This window comes from Lepisma saccharinum, chromosome 6 (assembly GCF_977018435.1).
Source record: "Lepisma saccharinum chromosome 6, izLepSacc3.1, whole genome shotgun sequence".
NCBI lineage: Eukaryota > Metazoa > Arthropoda > Insecta > Zygentoma > Lepismatidae > Lepisma > Lepisma saccharinum.
Window position 1 is genome coordinate 56,818,503 of NC_139234.1, and position 16,991 is coordinate 56,835,493.

A 16,991-nucleotide genomic window follows, 5' to 3' on the forward strand; every position below is an offset into this window, starting at 1 on the left:
CAGTACTGGGACAAGGTACTACACAAAATAATGGTGAGCATTTATGTCGGCACACATTTCATATGAGAGGTTAACAAATAATATCAAGCAAAGCCAGATTTCTTTTTTGTTTCCACTATCATTTTTCACAGAAAATATTCTGCCAGTACAAGTAGCAATTGAGTACTATAAATTGTTCTTTTTCCACAAAAGTCACAAAAGTCTTGAATTAATATATATTCTTTTTATATATATGAAGGAGACTGAGCTATGCTGATGTTTCACTCACATCAGCTATATTTTTTCCCTTTGCACTTGCCAGCAGTTACTCCTCCTCACCTTCGATAATTTTCTTAGTCTCTCTCAAAAATACTCAGAATTGAAATCCGCCCATTGGAACACTCTGATCTGCATTAAACTGATACTGCTGGCCTTCCTGATCCACTGATGGTGCTACACGGGCATCCTCCTCTTCGCTTCCAAAGTAATGTTCAATTATATCGAATGCCTTTTGGTAAATCTCCATGTTTTCGTGTGACTGCAGGAACTCAATCTTATCCAATCCTACATAGAAAAATAGAGGCATATTAAATTATTTTCAAGGGGGGGCGAAGCAAGAATAGGGACAGGACAAAACTGTATTTGTAAGGGTTATTGGATTTCAGTAGGGCCATTTCAATATTAAACGGAAGCATTGGCTATATTGAATTACTGATAAAGGTAAAAAAAAGGTAAAGTGTTCCCCGGTGCTTAACACCATGCCATGAAGGTGTATAGGGGGTGTAGGGGTAACGCACCACACTTTGTTGATCCGGTCGTGAGTGGGGGTGATGTGATCAGCATCACGGCCCTGATCGCCTTTACCCCTCAGGGTTTCCCCCAGGTACCCATGTTATTCGATGCTGGGTGGGCGCCGGGGCCGCTTCCAACGTTAGAAAAGTTCCCGGATTTGAACCAGCCGGGGATCGAACCCGGGACCTTTAGCATGGTAGTCAGACGCGTTACCGACTGAGCAATATGATATCAGCTCATATTTACCCAGACTTCATATATCCTGTAGGTTATGCAAAATGCATGTTATTTTTTGCATTCTGCTGGTACTATGCACAATTTACAATTTTCTTCAATTATGTGCCAATATTGTGTGGAAAACTGAATTCCTTCATTAATATGGGGTAGCTACAATGGACATTAAAAGTTTATAAATATTTATAACATATTAAGATTGATGGTGTTCCTTTACGGACTGATTGATTTGAAATTTTTGGGTGCTTCGGCAAGTATGGCCATTTTGCACTCTTCTAAGTATATGAGGGGAAATGCCCTTATCTAAAACCTTTACCTTAAAATTAAAAAAAGGGGCGTAAAGATTCCCTTCAGAAAGGTTAAAAATGCAAGTTGTAGAGGGACTTGCCCAGGACAAACACAACACATTAAAAAGGGCATGGATAGTCTAAAAACTTCCTCAAGTAGCTAAAAAAACTAAAAACATTTGGTAAAACACTGTCATCTCCTCCCAATATGGATAATAAACCGTTGGAAAGGTTAAAAGTCTGAGGATATTAAAATCTGCACATTTCAAAAGAATGTGCCAAAAACCTTAAAGCAATGTTATAGGCATGTGATGCCAGTTCTCTGCCTTGGTTGGGAAACACTGATGCTTTCTCTCCAATGGAAACACTGATGCTTCCTCTCCAATTACCATATGTTGCAAGGACGACAGTTCCAAAATCTACACAAAGTGCAAACTGCACTTGATGACTTCTTTGGTTCACGTTCAGCAGTGGAACCAATGGTCTGTCAGAATGTTGGAGTTAGCTGATGGGGGCTATATTTGACCTAAGAGGTCCATTTCACATTGCCTTTTGGCATTTGAAAAACACTAGTGAAACTCTGACAGAACTTTCTTGGTTACCTTGTAATATTAACACCTTATAATCTTGTTCACTATATACAGGAAATCAAGTACAAATATTCATAAACATTATTTTGAACTTACTTACACACACAAATTAGTTCTGCCCTTTTGACTTCATCTTGATTTTCTGAGGAATCTCGAAACTCAGATCAGGTGGTTTCCAGATTTCTTGTTAAAAATGTGAAAGTATTAAAAAAGGTTCAACATCATGCTTCAAGATGTTTGTGTCATAATGTAAAAAAGGAAATGGAATAGACTAATATGCAGGCCAAAGTAAGAGGTTAAAACATAAAAAAAAATGCATCCGCACTCCAATCTTGGATAAGTGGAAAATTGATTTACTTAACAGTGAAACAAAAATAGCCCCAATAATTTGTGAAATTTACCGATGCATACAGAATCCAGAATACGCATAAACATACCGTAACATTCCTCTATCAGGACTGCATATGGGTTTATTCCTCCGTGTGCTTTAGCATCCTGGTCTCCTAACCGCAGAATATTCTCCAATCCATTCAAAGCAACCTGAACAATCTTGGCATCCATTACCGTAAGTAAGTCACAAAGAGGTGGAATACAATTCTGCAAAAAAAAATATTTCAATTGAATAACATGATATTATGTACTTTTGGAACCAACAAATTAAAACAATAACGTCCAATTCCTGAGACAAACTCTGGACTTTTGACCCACTTACTGAAAGAATAAAATCAGCATAAAGAAATATAAGACTTGAGAAATCCTACTGCTTAATTCTGAAGACAAAAGAGTCATGCGATTTTTAATGACTTTGTTCTTAGAGTGGATGAAGATTAGTAGGATTGGGTGGATTAATTGATGAAGTGGTATACCTGTTAACTTACTGCAAAATTCTGTCATTTACATATTTCTTTGATTGTCATGAAGTACAATTCATATACATTCGTTTAATTTCTTTTTCTAACAGGGTAACTACTCTAGGACCTTGATAAAATTCAAGCTACAAGCAGCTTTACGTATTATCTCCTCTCACCACCCACATACAAATGTATTAACAATACAAAGGATCTTTGCAATTGCAATTTATTTAAAAATTCTAATTCAATTCAACAGTATACATATTTAAGGTGTGCAGTTTGCATTTGCCATTTCACACACTCAGACTCGAAATACATCTACAAACAAAAGTTGTAAATGTTATGGGATATATTAATCTATGAAAAATTGCTAATTGTGTAAGTTTTACAAATCAACTTCAAGATACTTACAATAATCTTCCATCTGTCAGATATGCAGATTGTTCTGCAAGGGACACGAACAAAGCAAACAAACTGAGAGATTTTTTCTTTTCCTTCCTCGATAAAAAACTGAACTGTGAACAACTTGCCTCAGGGCATTAATAAATATGTTTACATTCAATTGGATTTGGATTAATAAAAGTTGCAATTTATCACGTCTACGGAGAAAAATTCACGTAGAATTCCCGGTGAGTAACCACCCTGTCTGAGGTGAAACCAATTGCAATTGTTAGATTGCATACATTATGAATGGGGTTAATGAATATTGAAGTTCAAGAAACCTGTAATTTTATATCTGATTGGTTATTGGTACAGAAGCATTTTCTAATGGTATTGGCAGAAATTTCATAACTTCGAGTAGAACACCTGAGAGGCTACCTAAATTACCTTCCTTGTCTACAAAACCAGAAAATACAGTCTCAAGCATACACTACCCATAAAAAGCCATCTCCCATTTCTATATTTCTACATAAGTAATCTACAACGTCTACATGAATAAAAGCATATGGTTTAAGACTGAATTCAGAAGATAATAGTTTTTTTGGAACTTGCAAGTAATGCATGTGGATACTAAGTAAAAGGAAACTAAGCATTAGCACAAAGTAATATTATGGAATTACTTTAGTTAGACAAAACCCATTACTCCATGGTTGTTCAAAGAAATAGTTGGTTATAACATACTGTTCAAACTACCAAATGGTTTTAATCACCTGATCCACAAGGTAGCGTATCTGCTCTGCAGTTCCACCAGATGTTGCATTTGTAATTGCCCACGCTGCTTCTTTCCTAGTCTTAAATTCTGCTTTACCTAGGATGTCTATTAATACTGGAAATATGTTCGCATCTATTACAGCCTGTAACAAAGTAACACTATCTTTAGAACTTTTGGTATAAATTTATAGCATGCAGTACTCTTAGTCTATTACAGAAATTAATTGTATAATTTGAATGTAATCCTCACATACACAAAACAAAAACTTTCAGAACTTTATCTTTCAGTGCCTAATGATGTAAACAAGATGATGTTTCTGAAACATTGAAAATACAGTTTTGCATTGTGTAAATCAACAATATATACATACTTTGTTTCTTAACACTTTCTGGTCTGTGGTTTTCACCCATCTTTTACCTGTGGACGTTTTAGGGCATTTTTTTAAAAATCCAGAAAAATACACTGTTAATGGTATCACAATGTATTATGTATCAAATGAAAGCTTAGATTCTGTTCTAATAGATAATTCAATTAGATATCCACAAAATCGCGAATACCACTCATTTTCTTGGCGATAAGCAACGGACACGACAGTTGCAACATGACGTCAATCAGCACAAACATGCACTGTGCACATTATCAAAAAACAACAAAATAATGGTAAGCCTTTACCCAACCAGCATAAGATGCTCTCTGGTGGCGAAAGATAGAATTATCTCCAAGCGTGTGCAACGGTAATCGCATAAGGTTCGGGCAAATAAATTTAAACGCAACGGAAATACGGCGATCGTATTCTAGCCAATTGGTGACCGGAATGGGTGTTTTACTCTGCTCGCATCACATCAGATTCCCGACCGGAAAGTGTTTAAAAATATGATATACTGTAGTACAATTTAAGTTAATTTTACTGAAAAGATAAGGTATCATGTTCCCGTTCTCTAACAAGCATGTTCAGCACATAGTGTTACAAGTGATTTGTGTGAAGATTAGATTAAAATTTAAAATTCATGATGCATGAAGTAAACTCAGTTTTAATTATTACACATGTAAAGATTTGTGTTTCCACGTTGAACAATTTGATAGTTTTTTTCAGATTAATTTTTCTAATTGTGAAATGCAGAAACATGAATCTTCACGTACATAAAATTCCAAATGATAATAAATATGCAGCATGGAAAAATATGATACATTATTTTTTTACTATCTCTAAAGGGAATTTAGGTTTTTAATATCTAAAAATTTAAATTCACGTACATCATATTCATTATCTTAAATGTTAACATGTCATAACTCTTATATTTGCCCTAAAGTGTGTGGATTACAACTGTAAACAATTTTGCACAAAGACATCTGCATTGTATTAAAATATTATAAATAATTTAATGTGATTGTCTTTACATTTATGCTCTTTCACAGAATGGTGTGAAATACATGTCCAATTCACATACCAGGTGTGTCGGTTAATAATTCTTAATTTCATCGCATGATGGCTCTGGAAGCAAGGGTTGGGGCACAGATTCAAGTGTTATGTCAGTGTGTTGCCAGGACACTACCTGTCAAAATGCCATGGATGTGCAACCGAGTGCAAGTGATCGTGATATTGGGTTTGTATGGGAAACATGTTGACCTTCAAACCAAATAAGGAGCATGTGCGGCACATCCTGCTTTTCTTGTTCAATCAAAAGAAAAATGCGAGTCAAATCCATTGTATCCTTATGGAAATGTACACAGAACAATGTCCTAACGCAAGATGTGTGTGCGCGTTGGTTTCGACAATTCAAAAGTGGTGATTTCGACTTGAAAGACAAAGATCGCACGGGCCAGCCGAAAAAATTCCAAGACACCGAACTGCAAGCACTGTTGGACGAAGACGATACACAAACGCAACAATAACTAGCAGAGAAGTTAAATGTTGGTTGCCAAACTATACCTGATCATCTTCATGTCATAGGAAAGATCCAGAAGGCAGGAAAATGGGTCCCACATCATCTGAACGACAGACAAATGGAAAAGCGAAAAACGGTGTGAAGTGTTGCTTTTTCAGCATCAAAGAAAGTCTTTCTTGCATCGGATAGTGACTGGGGACGAAAAATGGATCTACTTCGAGAACACAAAATGCAAAAAGTCATGGGTTGACCCAGGACAACCTTCAACATCGACCGCAAAACCGAATCGCTTCGGAAGGAAGACAATGCTGTGCATTTGGTGGGATCAGAAGGGTGTGGTGTACCATGACGTTCTGAAACCACGTGAAACAGTGAATGCTGTTCGCTACCGTCAACAACTCATCAATTTGAACCATGCATTGATTAAAAAGTGCCTAGATTGGGCGACAAGACACGGAAAAGTGATTTTGCAGCATGACAACGCCTCATCACACACAGCAAAAGGCATCACACACACCATTTCTGCACTTGGCTGGGAATTCTTGCCCTCACCCGCCATACTCACCAGACTTAGCCCCTTCGGACTACCATTTGTTTTTATCGATGTCTCACTCACTTTCCCAGAACACTACAACAATTACGAAGATGTCGAACAATGGCATGCTGACTGGATCACATCAAAATGTGAACGATTTTTCTGGAAGGGCATCCACAATTTGACGGACAGATGGGCACAATGTATAGCTAGTGATGGCACATATTTTGAATAAAGCATTTGTTACCTTTCTCCCCAGATACACTTGTTTTCTTTCGGATCAATTAAGAATTATTAACCGGCACACCTGGTATAAAAAAGAATGTCTAAAAGAAAATTACCACATAATATGAACTTACTAATGCAGTGAGCATTTGAATTATGGGTGTAATCCAGCATACAGTCTGTACATGAATTCTGCTGTTATGGGAATAATGATGAGTTAAAATTTTTGGGTGCATCAGTACAGATGGCCATTTTGCACTCTTCAAAGTACACAAGGGTAAATCCTCTTATCTAACACCCTTGGATTATAATTGTAATCCACATGCTCACTTCAGGGTTAAATGCAAGGTTATTGCACCAGATGAGAATCATTGCAACAGCAGGGGGGACAGGGGAATATTGTTAGTTACAATCAGTCACTCAAGAATTCGTAACACTGTTCAGGTACACTCTAACACAATTGATGCAGTCCTGGAAACAATTACTATTACAGTAGAGCGTCGATTATCCGAAGTAATTGGGGGACATGGGTGTTCGGAAAACTGGTTTGTTCGGATAATCGAACTGTACATGTTTATTTGCCAAAAAGAAGTACTGTACAGTAAATTTATTCATAAAAACAGGCATCTCTTTAAGTATGTATTACAAAGTAACGTACAGAGGCAACTTTAGTAGGAATATATAGTATGTGGTACAGTTTATTAAACAAAAATATGTACATATTACATACGCATTTTGCATGAACAATACACACAGTACACAAAATTAACGTTTAAAAAAATCCTTTATTTTGGTCTGTCTAAGCAAGCCTACACGCTTACGAGCAGCTAAGTCACGTACTTTTTTCATTACAGATATCTGAAAGTGAGCGAGTACACAATTCGGTTAAGCGGTCGTTCGGTTGACTGACGTTCGGATAATCGACGCTCTACTGTACTACACTTTTAATATGTCATATTTTTGCACCTGACAAAGATGAAATTTTGAAGAATAAGCAGCAAGGGAATAACTACAAAGAGCACATAAAAATCTGCAGCACAATTTGAAAAAAACTTCAACATATACATACTTGAATTTGTTGCCTATTTCCAGCAGTAATGTTGGATATTGTCCAACATGCTTCTTTTCTAATTGATTCCTTTGGAGATACTAATAGATGAAGAAGGCATGGAAGTGCTGAACAATTAAGTATTACTTGCGTCTGGACATCATCCCCAGTCACGATGTTACCAACAGCTCTCAATGCAGCAGAGACAACATTGTGTTGATTGTGCCTAAAATACACAAACACTTATTTTTCAATTTGTAAATATGATATACAGAGGCCACATAAAATGAACGTCTACATTTACAGGGTGGCTACAAACAAGCAGAAATGAAATTCCCTGACTTTTCCAGGTTTTCCAGGACAAAATTTAAATTTTTCCCATGACAATTACAAACTAAACTAAATCGATGTTTTTACAAATGGAAATAATAAACTCATACAGATCCACACATGGTTTAGCTAAGTATGAATATTATCTTCTATGAAATTGACTTAATTTCTCTATTCTCTATGACTTGAATTCAAACTGCAAAATAGAGAATTTGGAAAATTATTACAATTCACAAGCTAAGGAAGGATTATGGAATTTTGTCATACGCAGTAAGTTTAAAATAACATACTTGCTTATTGTAAAGTTACGACTAAATGAGATAAGAGTGATTGATTAAGAAATACAATTTGTAATTTATCAGTCTCCTTATACATTCTCGGTATTATATGTTGATGTTTCCACTGAGGTTTGGAACCCTCTGCTTGCAAAAACTATGAGTGCGGACTCATTTTTCAATGCATAAAGTTACTTCTCTCTTCTCTGTAAAACAAACACCTTAACTCTTGCATATAAGTGAAACAACTGAATCAAACAAAAGAAAGTGTCATATTTCCTTACATTATCGATGGGATATCAAGGAATTTATAGAATTGTATTGTATAGGTACCTGATTTAGCTAACCAACGCATTAAAACAGGAACACACTAATAATAAAAGCTTCTGAAAGTTCATATACGAGGGGCATCCTGGAAAAGCTCCAATGGTACCTATACGCAGCACTAGTGGTCAGAGAGCGACGCACACATACAGGCAGGAAGAAGTGGCATGTAGCTGTAATCTGGTACAGTTGCAATGTAGCCGGTTTAGGACAGTTCTAGGTTAAAGATTGCAGCTCTCATACAGTCTCCCACCGACTGCGATGTAGCCTACATTGCACGCTCAAAATTTGGCACAGAGCAATCGTGTGAGTTGTGCAGACCGGACGTCGTGAGTGATAGGATGGTCAGACGATGGTGCAGACAATTCACGGAAGGCCAATCGAATGTGCACAACCCCATAGAGCTGAGTACACACGGGCCCTTTGCATCACTTCAGGTGAGAGAACTTGGACCACTCCCTGTACAGCCCTGGCCTTGAATGTACCTACTTTCATCTCTTTGTTTAACTGAAGAGGTTTCTGGCAAGGCAAGGATTTGACAGCTACATTGCGGTAGAGATTGTTCCACTCTTTGGTGTCACACACATATACCATGGGCATTCAAAATTTAGTGCCATGGTGCGACACATGCCAGAACAACGCTGGTGATTATGCCGAAAATTTTTCCCAAAATTCACATTTTCATTTTAGCGCATTTTCTGCCAAATATCTGAAATTATACCTTCATGGTGTTTTTAAACTACTGTTTCAAATTGTAAGTCACATGGCTTATGCCTCTTCGCGAGAGTTTGATATCTTGAAAGTTATTTTCCATACCCCTTTATTAATTTTAAGGGAAGGATTTTAGATAATAAAATTTTGGTGTGGGGTTAGGGCCCCACACTTTCTTGATCACGGCTGAAGGTGGAGATGATGTGATCAGCACCACACTCTTGGCTGCCTTTATCCCTCAAAGTTTCCTCAAGGTACCAGCTTCGTATGATGCTGGGTGGGCGCCGGAGCAGTTTGAATATGTGGAAAACATCCCGGTTCTCCCCCGCAGGGGATCAACCGCGGGTCTCTCGCACAATTATCAGATGCCCTAACGACTGAGCTCCATTATTACTCGCTCGACAAATGCCGATGGTGCGCACTTAGCTTAGTAATTCAAAACATATCTCGTGCGACAAATATGAAGATGTGGCTCCCGTGTGATGGTAGATACGCACTCGATCTCCTGTTAGAACCCTGCCACTTTGCTCTGTGATGCAAATGGTTTTCATAAAAGTTAAAAAAATTGTGGGAAATACATGATTTAATGTAGCTGTCGGAATTATTCCATGTACGTATAACTCTATAGTTACTCTTGAGTAAAATGTTGGAAAACTTGCATGTTCTTTGTACACAAACATGGCCTAGAAAAGACAAGGATGTTGGATTTCATGGAATTTTTCATTGTTTTAGGACATTTCTTTTAAAAAAATCGCTAAAAATGCCTACAATTCGCATATTTTGCCAAATTCGCATTATTTCGATATTTTGAACGGGCGAAAAATGTGTCCAGACATCACTGCACATTCCTAAACATAATTTCGCAGCAATTACCATTTTTAACGGTTTTGGCGTTTGCAAAAAATCAATGTACCTACTAATTGGAAATTACTTTCTGGCCACCCCTCGTATAAATCAGTAGATGGAAAGTGAAAATTTAGCAGGGCTGGCAGAGAAAAGTCAATTCTTGAAGGAAGTGATTTGCTGTTATGATTCAATGATTCGAGTAAATATGATATTAAAATATTTACGTATTTATTATTAGTATTTTATTTCATAATATTGGACATTAACTTCACTCAGTGAGAAATTTAAGACCATCTCTCACGAGATTAAACAGACAGGACAGAGAGTGGCATTAATTTCATTTCAATACTAGTGTTGCAGTAAATTTGATGTTGGGAGCATGCACTTGCCAATTTTTATAACGTTCACCAATGCAGATTTATGTTTAACTTTTTCGTGATAGTATTCAATATATATCCCATTTGGTTGGGTTCTTCTTGATATGTAAGAATAGTGCAATGTCATTGTAAACGTATGTTAACTTGTGCGAAACCAGTAATGCGTCAGGATGATGAAAGAAAACCTTGGTAAGCACTGCTACATTAAATATTGTGAAGTGAGCCAGAAGAGTAATAAAATTCCAGCAGCATATTTGCAGTCTAAAGCTCTTCTTGTTTATGCATGCGATTTTTGTTGGATGTTTCAGTCCATGCAATTTCTGTCGCATGGTGTAGTGAGATACTTTGTCGTGTGGTGATATTCGACAAAAATCGTATGAATCAATGGAACATATTTGTTTCCATGTTCCTTCAGTTTGCCTAACAAAATGCCTTACTACGACGTCCGACAACTATCGGACGGCGCCACCTGCTCTTATCCCCTCCATCTGTTGACAAGTTCCCTTACTACTCCCATACGGACAAGAAAAAATGATAATTCAATGCATTTTTCACCACATAATATTTAGAGGCTTAACCTTTACTCCTCCAATGATACCAACCAATATGGTATCATCAGGGTAAGGTCGTACTGGCCCGATGATACCATATGGTATCATGGTGCTGATTACGAAATGAATGTGCGTTTTGGACCTTCATACTCTTATGTTTGGGTGGAAACTCTGACACAGGTCTGGAGCAAGCCTGGGAAATTCATATTGATGGCCAAGCTCTCCCCCCCCCCCCACCTCCGCAACATATCCATGCCACATTTCCGAACAGAGTTTCTTTCACTCTGGCTCATTATTCAACTTGTATGGCACCAAAGAACATGAAACATGTTTCATTCTCTTGAGAAATATCCATTCTTTGAAAGGAATACTAAAGTTTGCACCGTCTTCCCAAATAGTGGGAGAAGAGGGGGTAAACTCCAGATGTTTATGTTTTTTTTTTCATTGAAACTCGGTAGTAGCTCCCCCCAAACCCCCTTTCCTCGGTTCGGCATTCTGAATTGTACACCGTTGCATGCTCTGATGTTTTAGCTGCAAAACAAAACTTATCCGAAGTAGATTGCTCCTATAGTGCCCAAGGTATAACAATTTTCCTCCAAAAATGTAAATTACCCATTTTTCGTAAAAAACAGTTTCACATTTTGGCTTATTATTCAACTTGTATGGCACCCGAGAACATGAAACATGTTTCATTCTCTTGAGAAATGTCCATTCTTTGAAAAGAATGTAGCAAATTCCAGATATTTGTCTTTTCCATTGAAATTCGGGGGTCGCACCACCCCAAACCCCCTTCCTCGGTTCGGCGTTCTGAATTGTACACTGTTGCATGCTCTGATGTTTTATCTGCAAAACAAAACTTATCCGAAGTAGATTGCTCCCTTAGTGCCCGAGTTATAACAATTTTCCTCCAAAAATGCAAATTACTTATATATTTCGTAAAAAAATAATAATCACATTTTGGCTTATTATTCAACTTGTATGGCACCCAAGAACATAAAACATGTTTCATTCTGTTGAGAAATGTTCATTCTTTGAAAAGAATACTAAAGTTTGCGCCTTCTCCCCAAAATAGCAGGAGAAGAGGGGGCAAACTCCAGATTTTGGTTTTTTCCATTGAAATTCGGTAGTTGCGCCCCCAAACCCCCCCTTCTTCGGTTCGGTGTTCTGAATTGTACACGGTTGCTTGCTATGATGTTTTAGCTGCAAACCAAAACTTATCCGAAGTAGATTGCCCCCATAGCACCCGAGTTATAACAATTTTCCTCCAAACATGCATATTACCTATTTTTCGTAAAAAAAGAAAAATCACATTTTGGCATATTATTCAACTTGTATGGCACCCAAGAACATAAAACATGTTTCATTCTGTTGAGAAATGTCCATTCTTTGAAAAGAATACTAAAGTTTGCGCCTTCTCCCCAAAATAGCGGGAGAAGAGGGGGCGAACTCCAGATTTTTGTTTTTTCCATTGAAATTCGGGGGACGTGCCCCCCCACGCCCCCTTCCTCGGTCCGGTGTTGTAAATTGTTCACCGTTGCATGCGCTGATGTTTTAGCTGCAAAACAAAAGTTATCCGAAGTAGATTGCTCCCATAGTGCCAGAGTTATAAGAATTTTCGTCAAAAGACTGTTCGAAGTCAATCAAGACGAAATTCCCTGACATTTCCCTGACTTCTTTTGACACCTCAAATTCCCTGACTTTTCCCGGTTTTCCAGGTTTTCCAGGTCTGTCGCCACCCTGATTTAAGACATGGCATAAAAAATTATCTGTCTGATAATATTTATAAATTTTGAGTTTGGATTTACAGTTAAAAAAAAAGTTAGTTGCAGTAGCATGAAAAATACAAAGCATGGAATTTAAAAGTCTCTTTATCTTTAATGCATAATCACCAAGTTTATTTAAGCACATAGCACAGCAATGATTTTCCTATGTCTTATTCCAAATATTGTATCCAACATATGTGATGATTTTTCTCGTCGCAAATAAATAGTATTAACATTTGGCATTTAAATCTGCCACAATTTGGGTCATTCCAACCCTGAATGCCTTTGTGACCTTTGCTTATCATTTGTCTGCAAATGCCAAAGAGCAGCACTGTTTATGCAACTTTCCTTGCTAGAACAAGCTCGGACCATCATTGAGAATCGTCAATGTTTACGCATACTTTCCTGTGATTTTACGATGGTGTTAGGAAGAGCCCACCTGTTTGTTACCAGTTGCCAAATCTATGAGATTGCAGGACAGACGGTATCAAGATAGTTCTAGATCGCTGACTGGGAGAGAGAAGTTAGACTGGGCACTTTCCTTTTCTAGACCCAGCAGAAATTTGATTTTGAATGCTGGAAGCGGGACCATGGTACTCCGATTCAACTACAAGCACCTATAAATGTCCTTGCAAACACGACATGGCAACCTCGCAAGAACACATAAGTTTAATCCAGGTATATGTTGGTGTGTGATGCCCGGGACAAGTGCATTTGACTTCGCAAGAAAGTAAAATAATGTACTGACGTGCCAGTGTGTCCATTTTCTAGACACTGAACAATTGTGGAATCTTCCCTCATGAAAAGAGCAAAGTAAGTTAGGAAGTAAAACCTTCTAGTACTTTTATTGCATATGTGGAATTACGTAAAAGTAAAACCTTCTAGTACTTTTATTGCATATGTGGAATTACGTAAAAGTAAAACCTTCTAGTACTTTTATTGCATATGTGGAATTACGTAAAAGTAAAACCTTCTAGTACTTTTATTGCATATGTGGAATTACGTAAAAGTAAACCCTTCTAGTACTTTTATTGCATATGTGGAATTACGTAAACTTTCAAATAATGTTCCTAGAACTAGTATTCAAAAGGCCATCGAATCAAATTCTCTTTTCTGAATGTTAATAATTGAGTGGAAATAGGAGGTGCATTTTACTTCTTAGTTAAATTAATAGTGATTAATTATACGTAACATAAATCAGAAGTTGAATAGAAATACGTACATTGAATTGTAAGTAACAGAGTGCATGATAAATTTGTCGTGGCGAACTGCGACGTTGAACCTTAAGCAATCAAAGTTGTATATGTAATGCATATTGAAGAATGATAAAATGCATATTAAATAAGCAAAATAACAGTATTAAAATTATGGAGTAGTTACAATTATTTTGCTGGTCAAAATATGGATCTTAAAGTACTCAATGACTTTATATTTATATACAATATAAGTACAGTAAAAACTGCATATCCCGGAGCCTCTATAAGAAGGAAACCTTTAAATATGGGAAAAAAGTCCCAAGATTGGACAGATTTTATACCTGAAAATGACCTTAACGCAGAAACAGAACACCATTTAAAGACCAACAAGATGTTTTTATTCTCAGTAAGATGGAAATTTCTTCCCTTATTGTTTTTGCTCGCAAGAAAACAATACAATACTGTAAGTGGAACATGCCTCTGTTGCTCCTCTGTTCTTTCGTCTTCTCTATATTTTTCTTGTTATCTCTCTTTGTTTGTTTCTTTTTCTTCACTTTTATCTCAATCTTTCTTCACCTCTCTTATTCCATCTTCCAATCTTTCTCTTTCCCTCTATGCACATCACGCTACGATGCCAGGGGTCCCGGGTTCGAAAAGATGCATAAGTACGTACTGTACATTCTTACGATACTGTAAAAAGTGTACCAACATGTTGTGTAGTTACATAATTGTAATCTCTGCTATGCTTATTGCGACTGTATCGCATTTTTATACGTACATGCATTAGTACTCTACATTATAAGTAATGCGAAATGTAAATCTGTCTTTCCATTATTTCCTGCAGCGCTCTATACTGTATTTAAAGTCAACCCTGTATAAGAAGAAAAACTCTTAAGACGGAAAATTTTGCTCGGAACCATCATGTTCCGGGATAGACAGGTTTTACTGTACTTAAAAAAATACTATAAAAATGATTACTTACGGTTCGTGAGTATGTGTTTTATAGAAAACACGTTTCGAGACGCAACTGGTCTCTTTCTCAGGTGAACTTGGCAATTGGGGAGAGCAGATGGGGACGGAAGTCTGGCCACTTCCAGCATTCGGCGAGAAGATAAATCAGTTACCACGTAGACAACGTTGCTTGAGGTGGGGTTTTATAGTGCAAAAGGCCTTAGAAAGAGCGTTTCGCGGGCTAACAGCAGACGTCGCTCGCACACTATTGCCGATACTCTCATGTCGTCTGCTCCTCAGCCGAACAAACAGGCCGAGGTAGCAAGAGGCAGAGGTCATTCACCCTTCCAGAAGGGTGCAGCGAGAGCTAGCTGTGGCAAACGGGCTCGCTCATTCGCGGACCTGATTGGTTCTCGCAGACACACCCCCATATTGTTGTCTGCTGTAAGCCCGCGAAGCGATCTTTCTAAGGCCTTCTGCACTATAACGTGTAATGGGAGACATGTTTTTACGTTTGAGGTTTATGCTTGGCAATGTGAGAAAGTGAGTTTTTATGTGCAGAAAGGGCAGTTTTAACAAATACCTTTTTTAACCATGATCTTTTACTATCACCGTGTTCCTTGTTCTCTGGTGTAAATTGAAGTAATTTGAAGGCATGAAGTAATTTCGATTGCCAAGAAATGCACCTGAGGAAGAGACCAGTTGTGTCTCAAAACGTTGTTTTCTATAAAACATATACTCACGAACCGTAAGTAATTTTTCTTATAGTATTTTTTTAAGTGCTTATATTGTATTGTAACAACGTAAGTCGCACACACCTTTCTTATAAAATAAGTTTACTTTATATTTGAGTGAAAATTTATATGCTTATGCTTGAAAATGTACATGCCAAAATAAAATTATTTATTATGATGAATCTTGTAATGATTAAATGAGGTTGCTGAAGTGGATACGTACTATGTACATTGCATGAATATTTATTAGGGATGGGTCGATATGAAATTTTGGCCGATACCGATAAAGTACCGATATAAGACTTACCGATACCAATAACCGATATTCTACCGATCCGATATAAAATTAGAAATGGTCCTTGAAGAACCTGAAAGGTTCACTGACCTCTTTAATAAATGTGTGTTTCAAGGTGACTGCAGTGCAAGATAAATTGCATATTTAGACATTTACTTTTTTAGAAAGTAGGGCATGGATATTATCCACAAAAATTACAACAAAATGGCAGAATTTTGCACAAAATTATCAGATAATAATCGATATATCGGATCGGTAAAATAATCGGAAATTTTACCGATACACTGATATGCCTATATCGGCCGATACTGATAGAGTACCGATTATTCGGTCCCTTCCCTAATATTTATCAAAATTTTCAACGAGGAAGAAGATTGAAATTCCAAATAGCTCATAAGTAGGGGCATGCATATTTTGTTTTTGACATAAAAACGAAATTTGAAAAAACACATTGTAGTGTTAATATTTCATGTTTTTGAAAGGTGTGAGATGCATTTTGTGACCATATTTTGTCACGAAATAATGCGAAAACTGCAAAAAGCGAAATTAACTCTTAAACACGAAATTTAGGGTTCATTCACCGACGCGACACCTTCTGAGATCTGAATTATCCTGAGAATTATGCAATTCCCGGAAAAATAATTAATTCTGCTGTTAATATTGGAGAAGCAAAAATGGACTCCTTTACACAGAAATAAACTTAATACTCTGATAACTACATAAATGTGCTATTAGAAGTGAAATGTTAATTCTGTGGAATAAGTGTAGTTTTTAATCAAACTTAGGATTATATTCACAATTTTAAAACCAAAATATCTTTTTATATACCACTTTTCATCCAATTTTACACTGCTATAACACCGATATTTCATTTTATTTACCGCTTTTGAACCCGAAATTGACTCAGTTTTTGTACCGAAATTTTGCTTTTGTATTTACCAAAAATATGTGCCTCTACTCATTAGGATTAGCTTGGGATAATAATTATTCTACTAACTCGTTATTTAACTCCAGTAACACTGATGTGCACATACCTTATAAAAAAATCTACAGAATTT

At 36.9% G+C, this 16,991-nt stretch overlaps 1 protein-coding gene across 2 annotated transcripts in view; it reads right to left on the minus strand.

The window, feature by feature from the left end:
• Positions 1-218: 218 nt before the first annotated feature.
• Positions 219-16,991, minus strand: part of Kap-alpha1 (karyopherin alpha1) — a 66,420-nt gene continuing 49,647 nt past the window's right edge. For both annotated transcript variants that reach the window (XM_083123977.1, XM_083123978.1), the window contains exons 6-9: positions 7,602-7,806; positions 3,885-4,028; positions 2,320-2,479; positions 219-543 (exon numbers count right to left, since the gene is read on the minus strand). In XM_083123977.1, the coding sequence (XP_082980103.1) occupies positions 353-543; positions 2,320-2,479; positions 3,885-4,028; positions 7,602-7,806 (700 nt within the window). In that variant the 3' untranslated portion in view covers positions 219-352. The remainder of the gene's footprint in view (positions 544-2,319; positions 2,480-3,884; positions 4,029-7,601; positions 7,807-16,991) is intronic.